This window comes from Aulonocara stuartgranti (genome assembly GCF_965226115.1).
Source record: "Aulonocara stuartgranti genome assembly, chromosome: 6".
NCBI classification, from domain to species: Eukaryota; Metazoa; Chordata; class Actinopteri; order Cichliformes; family Cichlidae; genus Aulonocara; species Aulonocara stuartgranti.
Window position 1 is genome coordinate 2,760,116 of NC_138944.1, and position 16,930 is coordinate 2,777,045.

Here is a 16,930-nt window from a genome sequence, read left to right on the forward strand (position 1 = left end):
TCAACAGAACTCATTCATATGCAATAAACCTGTGCATTTGTTACTGATAAAATGTGATTGAAACATGTTTAGATGAAGTAAGTCGAGCTCTTGGAATATTTTAATCCTTCACAATTTTCTCACTTTATCCCAACACTGTTCTATAACTTTTACCCCAATGCTACTTGGTCACGTGTTCAACAATGTCTAGAGTCTGTTTAACATAAATGTTTAATGGATTTACAACAACATTCCCTCTATCCATTCTTTTATCTTTATCAGGGTTGCAGGGGGTGGGGCCTATCCCAGGTGTGAAAAGGTAAGTGGCATGGTACACGCTGGACAGGTCGCCAGTCTGTCACAGAGAGGCAAACAACCATTTTTAATAATAACTGCACAACTTTTAACCGTGGGAGGAAACCAGAGTACCCAGTGCAAACTAGACAGCTTGCAGATTTGAACCCAGGCCCTTCTTGCTGTGAGCCAACAGTGCTGACCGATGTGCCACCGAGCTTTCAATACAGGCTTCACAAAAGTAGGAAAGCTATGATTACAAGGCTCAATACAGAATTTTCTTTACATTTTTGTCCTTGAGGGGTTAAACCACAATAAATAGCAATAGCATACACGTGGTGTGTGTGGTGGGTTGCCTCTTAGAACTCCAGTGAATTTCCTGTGGTTTAAGATGTCGTGTGATTTTTGTAAATGTAACAACCACCCAATTTCCTTTTTTTGAGTGTAGAAAACACATTTTTACCAATTATAAACACTACACAATAACCTGCTAGGAAGAGGGAGTCAGTGCACGGCTGCAGATGAGGGAACACCATGGCTGTACATCTCTGTGGGTCATCCTTGGACCGTGTGCTTGTGAGTGGGGCTGGGCCATATCATACCGTTCACAGTAATACCGGTATAATGTTGGCCAATGATGAGAAAATGAAATATCGCGATAGAATATGGGTAAAACGCGCGTGCCTTTGTTTTCATACGCACATGGCGGAAAAAGGCACGGCGGCGACGGAGAATGAGGAGGGCGAAAGCGGATCGTTGAATGAAACATGAACCAGAACTGGTTTGTAAAAATGCTGCAACTTCAGTGGTGTGGAACTGGTTTGGCTTTCGTCCGTCAGATACACAACAAAGCACTATTTTTGGTAGCGCATGCTAGCGGGCCGTCGTTATTACCATGTTGTTTGGAAAATACGGCGCACTTAAAATCATCCTTTGATTTTTCTGAAAGTCGACAGAGCCTTTTATAATCCCGTGTGCCTTATGTATGAACTCTGGTTGTGTTTACTGACCTCGAAACGACTTTATGTGCACGGCGCTCGAAAATCTGTCAAATGTTTTAGTGCGACTTTGCTGAGCTACGAAGCCGCACCGCTTGATGGATTGTCGGAGCATTACGCCTATCGTAGGTGATACATACTGTGCTTCAACATAATATTACCGTATTGTGTGTGTGTGCATCCTCTTTTTAAGTTTTGTGGATATTATACATGGTTATCCTGAGGATGTGTCGGCCAGTTTCCACTGGAAATGCCTTTTGGTTAAACTGTCAGCAAGAAATTTGCATTTGCACTGTTACATTTTTATATAACTTTAATGCACATAAAACAGCTGCTTGTTTAAGTGAAAATACACTGATGGGTTTTTTGCACTAATAAAGTTGTGGAGTTGTGAAGTATTTTGTCTAGTGTCAATTATATCGTCAGTTATATCATTATCGCAAATTTTCAAATGTACATCGTGATAAATATTTTTGGCGCCCTGCTCTACTTGTGAGTCCTTCTGGAGGGAGTATACGCTAACCAACCTCTGTATATTCTGAATATAGAAATAAGCTACACTGTAGATAACAACACTGTGATGTTAATCTTACTGGTCCCTGTTAAGAGCAGGCTAACATTGATGTTAGCTGATCCTGAACACTCCAGAGAGGGATGTTACGTATAGTTTTAGACATTTTTATGCACAGAAGAGTTTTTGAAGGAGAAAATATCTGATTTGTAAAGCTGGACTTAAATAATTACGTGTAAATAATCACTATTTATGAACGCATTTGATCACATTGCTTTGTATTTTTGTATAGACTCTGTGAGTTACACACAAATCACTGCACATATTTGTGAATCTTTGTTTATATGCTTGTGGATCATATTATATGCATTCATAACACTTTTGAGCAAATTTCTCTCCATATTTAATCAGCTAAAGGTGAAGTTATCTTAAAGATTAACAGCAGCTGTGTGTGACAGACACTGGAAACAGTCACTCCTTATTCTGCATATAGTAACTGGGTAGCACAACGGCTGACAAACTATGTTTTCAACCTCATTTGCACTTCAGTTACCACGGAAGCAGTAACATCTAATTAAGCTGTAAACACACAAACACGCAACGGTGTGAGGATTACACATCATTATTACATTGCCACTACCACGTCACGTTTTGCCTCATGCCTTTACTATCCCAGCACAGAAAAGTCAGAAAACATCTCACTGATGTTCACATGACTATTGCTCAGAATTTTCTCGAGAGATGACGAGAAACTGCAACTTCCAGCTTGTAAAAAAATATCAAGATGTTCAAATTCCCACTAATACTTGTAACTATGGTAAGAACTAAAAATACAGTCTTGGAACAGAATTCAGTGGTATGAAGCAAACGCAAACCTGCTGCACAACCTTATGTATAAATACTGTGTGACTTATTAGGCATAATTTAGAAGCCAAAGTTTTCTTATTATAAGATCTGAAAGTAGCAGAAATGAGGATGAGATAATGCTGAGAACTCTCACACTGTTTCACTACGTGCAGGCTAATGGGGCAAGAACAGGAACAGGAAGGCTCCCAAACTTGATTGAGAATCATCAGGTTATAAGATTTTATCAGTTACAAAGTAATGCAGGTATGCTTATCAGTATATCAAAGGAATATTGTTAATCTGTGGCTCATAAAATATGCTAAGCTCAAAGCTTACACTGCTGCTTACAGCTGTGTGCACTTACCTGTGCATGCTCTGGATGCTACAACCATCAGTTCATCTTTTTTATCATTTTGAAGCCATAATGACAAAGATGAAAGACTCAAAACTTCCACTTTACATTTTCTCACATGACTGTGGGCTAAATGTCACAGTTTGACAGAGGATTCAAGCCCACGAGTGAACTGAAGGGTCAGAAGTGGCTCACACGTGTCTGTGTGGCATGGCTGAGCCAAACACAGAAATCTGAGTTCTGCAGAAATTATGAATAAAATAAAATAAAATGGAGCTGTATTTTCCCCAGGTCAATTATACATGTTTAAATTCTTAAGTCAACTGAAGCCAGATTGTCCTCAAATATGAAAGGAAAACTGAGGAACTTGCTGATTTATTTTCTCGCTGAGCGATCGATGCGTTCACTCAAAGAAGCTAGTAAGAGTCAGCATATCCTGACTTCAGTTCCCTTTATTCCAGCGTATTTCACGCCACCCTCTGAACTGCATTCAGTAAAAAACAGATATCTTGTCTGACATGACTGGCAAGCAGAGACACTTCATCATTTCTTAAACCTCATTTACATAGAAGAGAGTTATAAACCCGTTAAATCTTCAAATGACGGCTAAAATATTCAAATGTTGGTCAAAGTGCTAATGCGAAATTTGTCTTCTGTCGTATTTTTGCATTTCAGACTATCTCTGAAAGTTTGAGCGACTTATCTGAGCTGTCAGCTCTAATTTATTTTGAGAGGCCTGGGGCTCAATCAAGGAGCTATTCTAATTCCACATGAAGATAGAGAAAAAGCCCAAAAGCATACAAATCTTTCAAAGGCAGCAAAGACACCGGAGAATGTCTTGAGTGACTTCAAATAAAGCAATCACTTACATCGACTGATGTGGGAGTTTTTCTGACCGGCGTGTTTTCTGTGGCGCCGTTAAATCCACACTGAAGTCCTTGTTTAAAGGGTTTGGCGATTTCTGAGAGAGCGACACTTGAAGTTTACAACCAGCCGTGAAAATATAGAAATATTCATGGGAAATTGGCAATTTTGTCTCACTCGGTAACCCTTTGAGATTTTCTTGGGGCTAGTTTCCATGGTGAGCAAATGCTTTCCCATCCGATGAGCTCTTCTGGAGGGAGTCATTTCCGTCATTTATCAGAAACCATCAACACCTAAGACCGCTGGACAATGACATCATCGGTCTATTGATCGGCTCCTGTCACAGAATCACTTGATTTAGGGCCCGGTGAATCTGAACATGAAGCAATAAAATGGCGCAGCCCCAGCAGATCCCAGGAAGATGGAAGCTGCGTTAAATGAAAAATGATAGTTTCTGAAGGACGATAATTCTGAGCGAAACTGTCTCGGTGGGGACTTCTCAGATGCTGTTGGCTGGTTTTGCGTGTATGTAAAGAGCAGCTCTGACCGCTCTGTGCTGTGAGGACCTTAGCTGCTCAGGGGCTGCAGGTGAGCAGCTCCACACCGTCCACACGCTGGGTTAAACAAAGGGGGAATTAATGAAACGCCGTGCGAGGACACCAAAATGATATCAGTCCTATTACGGCGATATGGCTCAGTGAGGAAAATGGATTCGGGATATGCTGGGAGGATGACCGAACTCCTCCCCATTAAATCTTGAAACACACTCTTACACATAGACGCTCGATTAAAAGCCTCAAACCTCCTTTAGTCAACGGTTCTTTTTTTAACTTTCTCTCTAAAACAGATTAAAATTATGTCTACAGCTGCATATTAACAGACTTATTAGATGGAGTTTCAATTAGAATTTTCAGAGTATAGTATAAGTTGATACGCAGCCACTAGACATTTACATCCTCCGTGGGGATTTTGATTAATAGCGGTTCAGAGGATGGAGAACTGCAGGCGTCCCGGGATAGTTAACGTGAGGTCACTCGCTGCATTAGCGCGCTTAAACTCTGCGGCACCCTTTGAAACACTGGACAAATGGCAGCTGAGCTGAACGATCCAAGATGAATTTATGAAACCTTCAGCGCGCTCGCACAGTATATCTTTTGAGTAGCAGACTGAATCATAGCCTTTCCTCCCTCGCTCTATATCTGCAGTCCCTTTCCATCATGTTACTGCCCATCAGGGCTGGTGGCAAACTTCCACACTTAAAGCTGCACCGGGCAGGATTGGTGTTTTTTAGGGCAAGAAAAGAACAGTCTGACGCTCTGGACAGAAAAGTTACTTTTCAGTTAAACCTTTTGTTTATACCAACATGCACACCCCCTTAAGAAAGGATCACATTAAACTGATTCCACCTTGAGAATATATTCATGCTGCTGGAACCCACTGAATAAGGACAGAGCAGCCTGTTCTCGTTCCCAGGGTGTCCACATCTCCTGTTCTTCAAAGCTGCTGGCATGTCACAATCACAAGGTTTTATTTATATAGCGCCGGTTCATCTAAAGTCATCTTAAGGCTATTTATGTTACAAGGTAAAGGCTTTACAATATTAGAGTGAAAATCCAATAATCAGATCATCCCCTATGAGCAAGAACAGTCTGAGGACAAAACTCCCGTTTAACAGGAAGAAACCTTAGTGAGGGAGAGCCATCTGCTGTGACTGGTTGGGGGTGAGGCGAGGGGGAGTTAGCCAGTTCAGTAATTACTAATGATGGTTTGCAGCAGTCAACACGTGGAGAGTGAAAAAGGGGAGTGGAGAAGAAGAGCTCAGTGCATCATGGGAAGCCTCCAGCAGCTTAAGCCAATAGCAGAATAACTATCCGATGATCTGGGGTCACCCAATCCAGCCCTGACTATATGCTTTATCAAAAAGGAAAGTTGTGAATGCAATCTTAAAAAGAGAGAGAAGGTCTGTCTCCCAAATCCAGACTGGAATCTGGATCTGATAGCTGGAGGCTTTGCCTCCCACTTTATGTTTAGAGATCCTCTGAACCACCAGTAAGCCAACAGTCTGAGAGTGAAGAGCTCTGTTGGGAGAATATGATCTGTGAGATCATTTAAGATATGATGGGCCTGATTATTTGAAACACTGTTTGTGGGGAGAAAGATTTTAAATTAAATTCTGGATTTAACAAGGAGGAGAAGCCAATATGGGAGAAATGTAATTTCTAGTCTCTGTGAGAACTGTAGCAGCAGCTTTTTAAATTAACTGAAGGCTTTTCGGGGAGTTTTTAGAGAAACCTGCAAATAATGAACTTCAATAGTCCAGCCCAGAAATAATAACTGCACTTTCTCCAGAATCACTCTGAAAAGGATGTTTCTAATTTCAGTTGTACAGATGAACAAAAGCAGGGCTTTATTTTCTTTAATTTACACAGAATGTAGTTTTCACTCAAAACTTGCAACGGACCCTTGGTGTGATTTAAACACAGTAAATAGCAATGACAGAGAGTGATTCGCTGAGTTGCTGATGCTCGTTTTTGAAACCTAAAGATGTTTTCTGAGCCTGAACTAAGGACGCTCATTTATCTGCCCACCTGAGACTGGCTGCAAAAGTGAGTCATCCCTACTTCTCATCTTCAAATGTCCAACTTTGCAGTTTTATAGCACACAAACAAAACATGTTGGACTCCCTGGATGGCTTCTGCCCTCATCTTTAAGCTGTGGGACTGACAGGTGTCCTGACAGGCAGCTGCAGCTGCTAGCTAGACTTCACCTCTGCTAACCTGGGTCACTGGACTGGACATCTCAACCATGTTTGTGATTTCAATGCCTTTTGGAGCATTTTAATGGAATTATCTGAGAAATAATATGGCTTTCTGCGTGATATGGACTGTACAAAAAGCACCCTGGTGCGTTTGATGACCCTGGTGAAATCCACAAGCAGAAATGTATTAGCTAAACAATAAAGCTGTTCTATATACTACAAGTATCACTGAAGCTTTGAACTCCACATACTCTGTATGTTGGCAGACGTCTGAAGTAGGTAAAGTTGTGCCAGAAACTTGAGCTCTGCAGAGGAAAACATCCATAAATCTGTTTGAAATTCACAGGCAAAATGTTACCACTGCATATCGTCAGAATAGTAATCCAGCTGAGTTACAGTGGCAAGAAATTATTACTTTAGAGAGCATTATATTAAATCTCTGCTCTTTTATTTGGGCTTCTGAATTCTGAGTGTGTAAATGTGCCGACTTTATGATCCTTTGAAAGATGACACAATGGTGTGAGGCCACATTTCAAGGCTCAGATGACTAGACACTGGAAACAACACAGAGGAGTACATAATTCCTGGAACACCGACACTCACCATCGGAGAAGGTCAATGAACCTGGAATTGTAACTAAAAACAAAAAACTGTTTTTACCAGGCGGCAGCATCAGGGCTGAAACACCAAACTGAAAGTCCCAGAAAGTGCAGTTCCTGTAGTGGCCACTTGAAGCCGTCTTGAGGGTGTCTACATTTTAAATACAAGCTAAAGTTACTATATGGTGTTTGGGCCTTATGCTCAATCTTTAATTGGATAAGTTGAGGATTTCTGAAGGATTATTATCAGTGTTTATTGGCTGTTTGTTGTAATGTTGCTGATTAGTTTCTAATTCCTCTCTGGTGTGATGATGTGGAACATGCGCTATTAATAATTCTCACAAGCATCTCTTTGGATAGACTCCGACCTCATTAATTGAGGACTTGTAATTGTGAAATTGTCACAGACTTAATGTGTTTAAGTTTGAGTTCAGCTTTGTTGGCAGTCCAGCCTTCGCTTTAGAGGATTGTCTGCTTGGTCGGGGGTCAGAAACCTTAATTATCAAAACAGACATTTTTGGGTAATCATTAACCAAGAAAAATAGAACTGCAAACCATATTTGAAAATCATAATAAAGCTGAGACAGTCTATTATCAACATTATTAATTGATGAAAATAATTAAACTCTGTTGTGTGCCATGAATATTTGATACTTTGTTTTATATTTGATACTTTAACATGTTTTTGCTGTATTTTATGAAATGATAGACCTGAAAAAAAAAAACTTTTAAGATTTTTTTTTGTGGTAAAAAAATCATTTTAGATCTACTTTGCAACAGAGGCTCTAAAACTATGAAGGCCACTGCTACTTGTCTTTGTGCGAACAAAATTCAAAGGTCCAGATCAGTGTTCGGCAATTCAGTTTTTTCAGTTGAATTCAATTTTATTTATAAAGCGCCAAATCACAACAACAGTAACCTCAAGGTTCTTTATATTGTACAGTAGATCCTACAATAATACATACAAAGAAAAATCCAACAATCACATGACCTCTTATGAGCACTTTGGCGACATTGGGAAGGAAAAACTCCCTTTGAACAGGAAGAAACCTCCAGCAGAACCAGGCTCAGGGAGGGGCGGGGCCATCTGCTGCGACCGGTTGAGGTGAGAGAAGGAAGACAGGATAAAGACATGCTGTGGAATATTAACAAGTATGATTCAGTGCAGAGAGGTCTATTAACACATAGTGAGTGGGAAGGGTGACTGAAGAATAATAATAAAACCATAGATCTGTAAACACAACAATACACTGGTTGTTCAAAAAGAAAATTACATTACAATTTCCATCCAGATTTTTTGTTTGTTTCTTGTAGATGACGCCCACAGCTATGGAAACTCAAGACCAGCTGATTGTGTCTGCTGATTTCCAGTATTTTGTACCAAAGCTCATAGATGTTAAACATTTGTAGCAACAGTGTTAATATGTAAACAGAAGTGGTGCATGTTGCCCCCCTCAGCTGAATAATCACCACTTGTTAATGACCATCACCAGTGTTGGGTGTTGTTACTTTGAAAAAGTAATTAATTATAGTTACTAGTTACTTCTTCAAAAAAGTAGCTGAGTTAGTAACTGAGTTACAAGATTCTAAAAGTAATTAATTACTTGAAAAGTAACTATTTCATTACTTTAAAAAAATGTTTAACCCTCTGGAGTCCAGGGTATAATTGGCCATTTTTAACTACTTTTGAATTGTACCTCTATATTTCACCTTTAAAAACTATTTCCTTTGCCTTGTTTGGTATCATCCTTTTCAGCACAACCTCACGTGTCTGAATTTACAGTTATGTTTTCATTTTGACATACTGGTGTTAGGAGTTGGGTTCTGGTTATGTGGTGTTTTTTGTCTGTATGTCTTTTTTGGTGCCTCCCTTTTTGTAGGCGGGGCAGTGAGTCACTGAACCTGGCACACCTGTTACTCATCAGCTGCATTCTTCAGAAGTGTTCTTTAGGAGCTACCTGACAGAAGACTAGTGTCGGAGTATTGGCGTTTTTGGAGAGTCTGAAATTCTGCCCCTGCCTGCTGGAGCCGTTGGATTATTTCTGGTGACTGTAAGGAGTTTTGGTTCCTCCCTAGGATTTTTGCCTCGACTGGTTTGTTTTCCGTCTGGAGGTTTTGGCATTAAACAGTACCAAGTAAGCGCTCCAACTCTCTGTAAAGTTTACTTTAAGCTTTTCTCGGTTATCGGGCAAAACCCTCCTAATTCTCGTCCCTCTCCTTTTTTAGATCGAGCGCACTACCTGTGTGTGTTTCCATCACCTGCACGTCCTGGCTCCGCGTCCCCATTCATACACTGTTGTATATACTTTGTCCTTGTAAATACCTCCCCCCTCACTGTAAATAAACTGTCTTCACCGCAACTCTGCCTCTGTGCGTTCTGCTCCCTGGGTCCATCTGCATTTGCCATAACAAATGTATTAACACAATTGATCTAAAAGCAGACAAAAAACATAAAATCATAGTAGAAAAAGTTATATTTTTTACTGTAACAACCACAAAATGTTTATTGAATCATATTTCATAACTTTAAATGCAAATATAAATTGTCAATTTTAAAATCATACGCACAAGTTTTGCAAACAAAGTTATTTGCAGCCATTTACCTTTTGCCCTTTTTTTTTAAATAACCATTTCAAACTATTTACATAACAATCAGCTGTTCCACATTCAATAAGATGCCACACAAATTATTTGTGCCACTCCAAAAATTTCTGTTGACTATAAAGGAGAACATCACAGCCTGATACCTGCAGCTCTGACAGGTCTCTTTTTCTGCTGTCTGTCTCTGTCTCTCTCTCACTCTTAAAACTTCCCCCTCTTCCTAAACAACCAAATGTCATGTTGCCATATCATTTTTGATTGGTTGACATGGTGCAGAGAGGGCTTCCTAGCGCTGTCCTTAGACGTTAAACGTGGCAAAACTATTGAGGAAAAAACGCCACGTATATATTGTTTATCATGACTCTGGTTTTAGTGGCCTATCAACACAATTTATAAACTGGTATATATCACCTTGTTGCTTTGTCATCTTAAAGTGGTCATGTGATTGGCTTGCCACGACTACTTTGTTCTTCCTCAGTCAAACAGCAGCACTCATGCGATTGTTTTACCCCCTTTGCGCCAGGTGTTTGTGCCAAAAAGTGATCGCCGCCCGCAGGAGCGCGCGCAGCTGCTTAAAGCTGTAGCGCCCAGATTACTTACATAGACAGCTATTTCTGTGCAACTGATATAAAATGCTGTAAACTGAAGTCTGTTTGTTGAAAAATAGTAACGCGACTGCACCGCATTTTCTTGTTAGTAACTGTAACGGCGTTGTAACGATAGAAATAGTAATTAGTTAGATTACTCGTTACTGAAAAAAGTAACACCGTTACTTGTAACGCCATTATTCCCATCACTGACCATAACAGACAGTACTGGACAAAAGGAAGAAAAAAATTCCAAGTCCTTATTTGGGACCAGGCATTTGGGTCTTTAAGACTCCCTTCAAGCCTTCTGTATCAATAAATGAAGTGAAAACAAACATAGAAAAACATCTAGTTATATCAAGGCACATCAGTGTGAGGCTTTTACTTTATTTGTCTGTTATTGCTATAACAGGTTGACAAGCACCCATCACATCACATGACAGATATACGGCATGATGAAGTTTCAAGCTGTTACCTCATGCTGCTATTTGGGGCCGCAGCAGGCAGAGATGCTTCAGACTCTGTAAGATCTTCTGGATTGCCGGCAGAGCAGCGGGCTATCTTAAATGTAGTATATGTGGCTTTGCTCCACGCTCTATCTCACTGACTGTAAATTGTCCACTAATGTTCTACACTCTCATTATCCTCTTCACTAGCTCAAAATGTGCATCATCTGTTCACTCATTTGTCTTTCTGTCAATCTGTCTGGCTTATCCACATGCACCTTTAATCATGTGTCCATTACAAGAGGCTCTGTTTTCCCAACGTATCAGATTTATAACGATGTCAGTGAAGCGTCAGTAGCAGATGCACCATTACCAGGGTAATGCGGTAGCGGGATCTGAGACACAAAGCTACAGCCTCACTTGATCCTCTATGAGGTACGTGCAGTCATATAATGGTACATTTGCTATAGCCGTGCATAAGAGCTTAAGCCTCGAGGCTGTCTCTGTGGAAAACTGTGTTGTTATTCTGCAAACCAGATGGCTTTTTACTCCACAAACGGCACGAGTAAAGACAGACAGTCGAAAAAATCATTTAAGCATTTTAGAATCAGAGTTAATTTCCATCCTTCACATTTCCATTGGTAAAAAAACAGCAAAAGCGACACTCTGGGGTCCACTTGTAAAGTTTTCACACAGAAACACAAACACAAATGATTGGTCGCACATATTTGCTGAAAACAAAACTAATCTCACCTCTGTTTTCAGGCTAGCTGGTACTCTCCAACACTCAACTTCAAAAAGGCTTGAAATATTCTATTACCTGTTTGAAAGTTCATAACTTCAACATAGAGGCAGGAGAGCAGAGCAAATAACCCACAAACTTTGGTGAAATTGACGATAATGACAGTGCAGATGCTGAAGACACAGACAGGCTTGAATCCTGAAGCCAGATTTCCTTAATTTTGACTTACAGCAGATCAGCAGGTGCATACTAACTGTGGCAGACTGGTGCACAGTAATGTTGGCCTTGCACTCACATGTAGAAGAACAACTCTACTATGATGTAACCGAATTATAGAAACTGAGGTACAAGTGGATCGTTGGCCCACTGGAATCCTGAAGTGTCTTGATGGTTCAGGTTATGACCATGCCTCTGCCACTGTGGAAGCTAAAGTGGAGAGCAAAATACGATCAAGTCTTACTTTAGGACTATTGTTTATTCTAACCAAATGCCAAAATGTTCTGTTTATTCACTGGAATGTCATCATTTGATAACTATAACCATGGAAATACAGCGAAATCACAGAATTCCATGTGACTCACACATACAGTCAATCACTCAACTCATTACGTTTATAAAACACACCTGTCCACAGAATCAATTATCAGTTTCTTCCATTGCAACCTGTCCACCAACTCTGGGAAGACCAGAGAGCTGTCCAAGGACATCTGGGACAAGATTTGTAGTATGACCCAAAGAACACCATCGCAACAGTCAAGCACAGAGGTGCAAACTTTAGGCTGTTTTTCTGTTAAGGGCACATAATGGCTTCACCACACAGGAAGGCCAATGGATTTGACCATTGGCCTTCCTTAAACTCTTGGATGAAAACTTGCTTCCCTCAGTCAGAACCCTGAAAATGGGTCATGGATGGGTCTTCCAGCATGACAATGACCCAAAACATACCACCAAGGCACATTGTGTGTGTTTGGGATCACTGCCATGCTGAAAACTTGAAAGCATATCAGATGCTTTCCAGCTGGTATTGCTCTGTAGATCGAAATCTGCATGACAAATTTGGAAATCACTACAGTTTAACCAGGTGGGCATTTTTAAAGTGCGTGCTGCTGATTTATATACTCTAGACAAACTATAGTAATCCAATTGCTTTAATTTACTGCGCAAGCTGGTCTGTGGTGTATCAGGAAAAATGAGTATTAGTCAGTTCTTGTGTTTACCTGACTTTATGTAGATGACTCAAAGTGAGGTTTTGAAAGCACAGAAGGTAAAAAATGTACCAACATACCAAAGTCTGTTCAGGGTTTTTGTTTGTTTGATTTTTAAATAACCTTGGACGTGTGAAATTTAATGAACAGACCCACAAAATCAAATTTAGATGTACCATCTCGAATCAGCCCAACCTTCATGACTCGGTATACAGGCGCACTTCTCTGAGAGTTTTAAAGTTTGATATTCTTTAAAGAACTGAGTCCATCAGGAAAGTGAAAGGTGCAGGGTGGCGTTTCCTGTCATCACACGCAGTGAACAAGCTCTCGATGCTTTACATTGTTACAGTGAATATAGTATAAATTCACAGTATTTAGTGGAACTAACATACAAAATACTTGATTGTTTCTTTAACATATCACAGAGAAAGAATCTGTGTCTGACACTTGCTGACACTCGGTATCATCGCAAGACAAGGATCAGCTTGTTTGAACACTTTGCTGAAGCTACATGAAGTTAAACATTCAAACTCACGCTGCTATATTTTTATGGCTGCAACACTACATCAAATGGAAATACTCTGGATGTTTTGTGCACGTCTCCCTCGTAATTCTGTCTGACACGCAGTCTCTCTTATCGCCACTGGAATTTCAAATCAGTTCTGTGGTTTGGAATAAAGCTCAACAGCAGAGCTGGGAATCCAGCACAGTAACCGTCAAGCTACTGTTGGATCTTTGCACACAGGTGAAACTGTAAAATGAGGCTTTTTTCTGTGTGTGATTTAAATTGAAGCTTTTGTTACCATTTCACTTTGAAGCTTTGTCGCCATTTAATTTTTGCAGTTCAGTTTCAGGGATCTTACACAATTATTCACACAGAAGCTTTACAATCTTTTTCCTTTTAAATAAAGTAAAAAATCAAAAGAAGAGATGCCATGCACTGAAAACCTCTGATGATTATTCTTGTTTGTGCAGCACGAGTTATGGTGAGCAATTACATTCAGTTTTCTGCAAACTTCAGAAAATTGGTTTCCATCTAGTCTGAGACTTGGCTCAATTACAGAAAATTAAGAGATTCTTCATTTTTGTTTTCATGCTATTAACCGTCAAAATTCTCTCCAAACAAAGATGTGCTTCTGTCCCAGCTTCTGAATTTTTAAGTTGACTGTTGAGACTCTTTTTCAGACATTACATACACCCCATTTCCTAAAAGGCATCTGCAAATATTACATCAGACTACAGTCTGAAATGAGGCTAGTGATTTAAGTTAGGCTACACTTGTAACAAGGCTGGTCGAGGTAATTTGCCGGATAAGACCACCAGCTCCACTGGCAGTGATTAGTGACTTTCATGTGAGGGATTTTTGATGCCCACAGACATTAAAACCAACCGAGGACATTGCTGTTAAGGCTCGCCAATTAACAGATCTTTCTTTCCCTTTCCTTTTTTTTTCAGGCTGTGAATGTTTCATTAATTCACATTATGAGAACTTTGTGAAAATTGGTTTCACTTATTCCTGCGAACAGAGCTGGGAGCAGCTCAAACCCCCGTATTAAAAACATCAGAAGTATATAGAACCGCGTTCGGTCCCCTTTGACCAATTTGTTGTGTCAGGCTCTGCTCTGCTTGAGGCTTTTCTGAAAATGTCATGAGCTCATGTAGTGTGATAAGCTTACCTCCATAATGAACTCTCGGTCACGCTGTTGAGGTTGAAGTCAAATAGTTTGGTCAGCATCAGAATCACCTACAAAACAAAAAAAAAAGTGTTGCAATTAGTGGCCTATGCAGACTTGTTAATCCAGTGAGTGGTGGCGTGTCAAACGGCAGCAGCGTGACACCAACGCTTTGAGGAAGAATACAGTTTGGCAGAAGCCATAAGTCATACCCCCTCCACCAAGTCAGCCTCAGACACTAATTTTTATGTATACTGAAACACAGGTTTTTTTTGTGACTGTATAACATAGACCTGACACAGAAAAAGTCCTGGTGTGTTCTTTCTCTGCCTTCAAAACCAAGTTTACCTGCTGTGCAGCCTGCCTTGAGTTTTGGGTGCGTTATGCTAGCAGATGCTAATGTGGACTCGAGCTGATGAGCGTTAGTTAGCTCAGTTCAGACTACAGTGACATCATTTGAGGACAGCTCACTCTTCTGGTGTTTGCTTTCCTAAAGAGCAGGAAAAGGTGAGAGTCTCCACTTCTGCTCAAGAGGTTCAGGAGAGCGAGCAGTGAAAAAAAAGAAACTTTTCTGGGAAGTGAATGCAAGCTCTCTGCAGCTTTTCAGAAAATACACATGAATCCGTTTCTTTTCACATAGTGGCTAAAAGCAAATACTCAATCTGACCAGGATGTTTGGCAAACAGCGCTACTGATTTCCATACCTGCTTCTATATTTATTCAAATGGGATTTTGGGACTACCGGCAACACATGTACAGCCAAACACAGCTTTTGCATGTTGTGCTGGTTAGCAGTTTGACTTTATAGGTTGGACGGTGTGCTCAGGATATTGTGATTGCGATCTTTTCTCACTCACTTCCTGTTGTGCCATTTGTCTCCCGCAGATGTGGCTTGAAATCGGTTTAAATTAGAAGAGGAAAGCAGGGAGTTTCTCCACAGAGCCCATGCTATCTAAACTACTCCAGCCAATAGTATGATTAACTGCTATCACTAAATCACTTTATCAGAGCATTTCCAAAATTAAATCCATCCATCCATTTTCTGCCATTTATCCAGGTTTGGGTCAGAGGAGCAGCAGTCTAATCTCCACCACCTCCTCCAGCTCTCGTGAGATACTGACGCATTCTCAAGTCAGCAGAGAGACATAATCTCTCCAGTGTGTCCTCAGCCTGCCTCATGAGGTCTGCTTTTAGCAGAACTTTTCCGAAACACCTCACCGCCTTTTTTTGCCCTGACTACCTTAACTGGCCCCTTGCAAGCCAGCCTGAGCCCCGACCCCCTTAAGAGGACACTAATTTATAATAATAATGGATTGCATTTATATAGCGCTTTTCGAGACCCTCAAAGCGCTTTACAATTTCTGTCACTTATGACCCTGATCGTCTTTGTTCAGTCACTAGCAGCTGGTAAAGGTTGAATCATAAGTAAATTAAAAGCTCTGTGTTCATGCATAGCTTTGTTTTTCCCACAGCAGGCAGCTAAAATATCAGCATCACTACAAATGTTCATTCTCTTTGTGGAATAACCACAAAACACCTGATCTCCTTCACCTGACGCAGTCACTCATCACCGAGCCAAAGTTGTGACTTGTCTGCAAACCTCATCCTAGCCATCACAAACAGTGAAGCCAACCATAACTAAATTACATTTCTCTAGCGTGTCCTCAGTCTGCTTCATGAGCTCTGCAGACGTCTCGTGTTTCCTGTATTTCTTTATGAACAGAACTGGGAACAAAGGGCAGCCCTGGTGAAATCCAACAGCAAGTGTGCGCAAGAGTCTGACTCCCTGAGCAGCCCTCAGAGCACAGCACACCCCAAGAGACGTGGCCTCCAAGTGCATACAACAAACTCCAGCACGTTATTTGTCCCATCATGGACGATTTGTGAAACACGGGGTGTCGGCGTTGGAAGCGTACATTTAAATGTAATTTAATTTCAACACCACCCATATGTGTGAGCAGCTTCTTCTGCACACGCTGCAGTTGCTTAGCATGATCGTATCTAATTGTTTCAAAGTCATTACTTAATCGCATAAGGCTGATTCTAAACGCCATAAATATTCCTTATTCCGCTCAGACCCCGAAGGTGCCAGCAATGAAGAAAAGTGGGTCAGCTAAAGTCTGGGGGGGAAAACAGATTGTGAGTTTCCGTGCTGCTTTACTTCTTTTACCCTTTGAGCAAAATGTGATGTTTCTGCCTCTGTTTACTTTGTGACTGGAGGTATATTTGAAATGGATAAAACTCAGAAGAGGCAGGAAAATGTTCTCAGGGAGCGCCGCGGTTTCACTTTAATATACTCTGTTTTCTAACAGTTGTGCTGAGTCCTTCCTTTTCCATGCCGTTTCCTTTTGATAAAGCTGTGTATTTTGCCGTGACCTTTCCATTATCAGATAACCCCTATGCATTGTGGGTAACAGGGCGCAGCAGTCTAGTTATATGAGGTGGGCGACTCTACCGGTTGTGTATATCTAAATA

General features: G+C 40.7%; 1 protein-coding gene across 1 annotated transcript in view; it reads right to left on the reverse strand.

Moving 5' to 3' along the window:
• The window catches only part of sorcs1 (sortilin-related VPS10 domain containing receptor 1), a gene marked incomplete at its 5' end in the record, with an annotated part of 195,976 nt that overhangs the window by 95,433 nt on the left and 83,613 nt on the right, over nt 1-16,930 (reverse strand). The window contains 1 exon segment of the mRNA XM_082537936.1: nt 14,459-14,526. Within this exon segment, the coding sequence (XP_082394062.1) occupies nt 14,459-14,526 (68 nt within the window).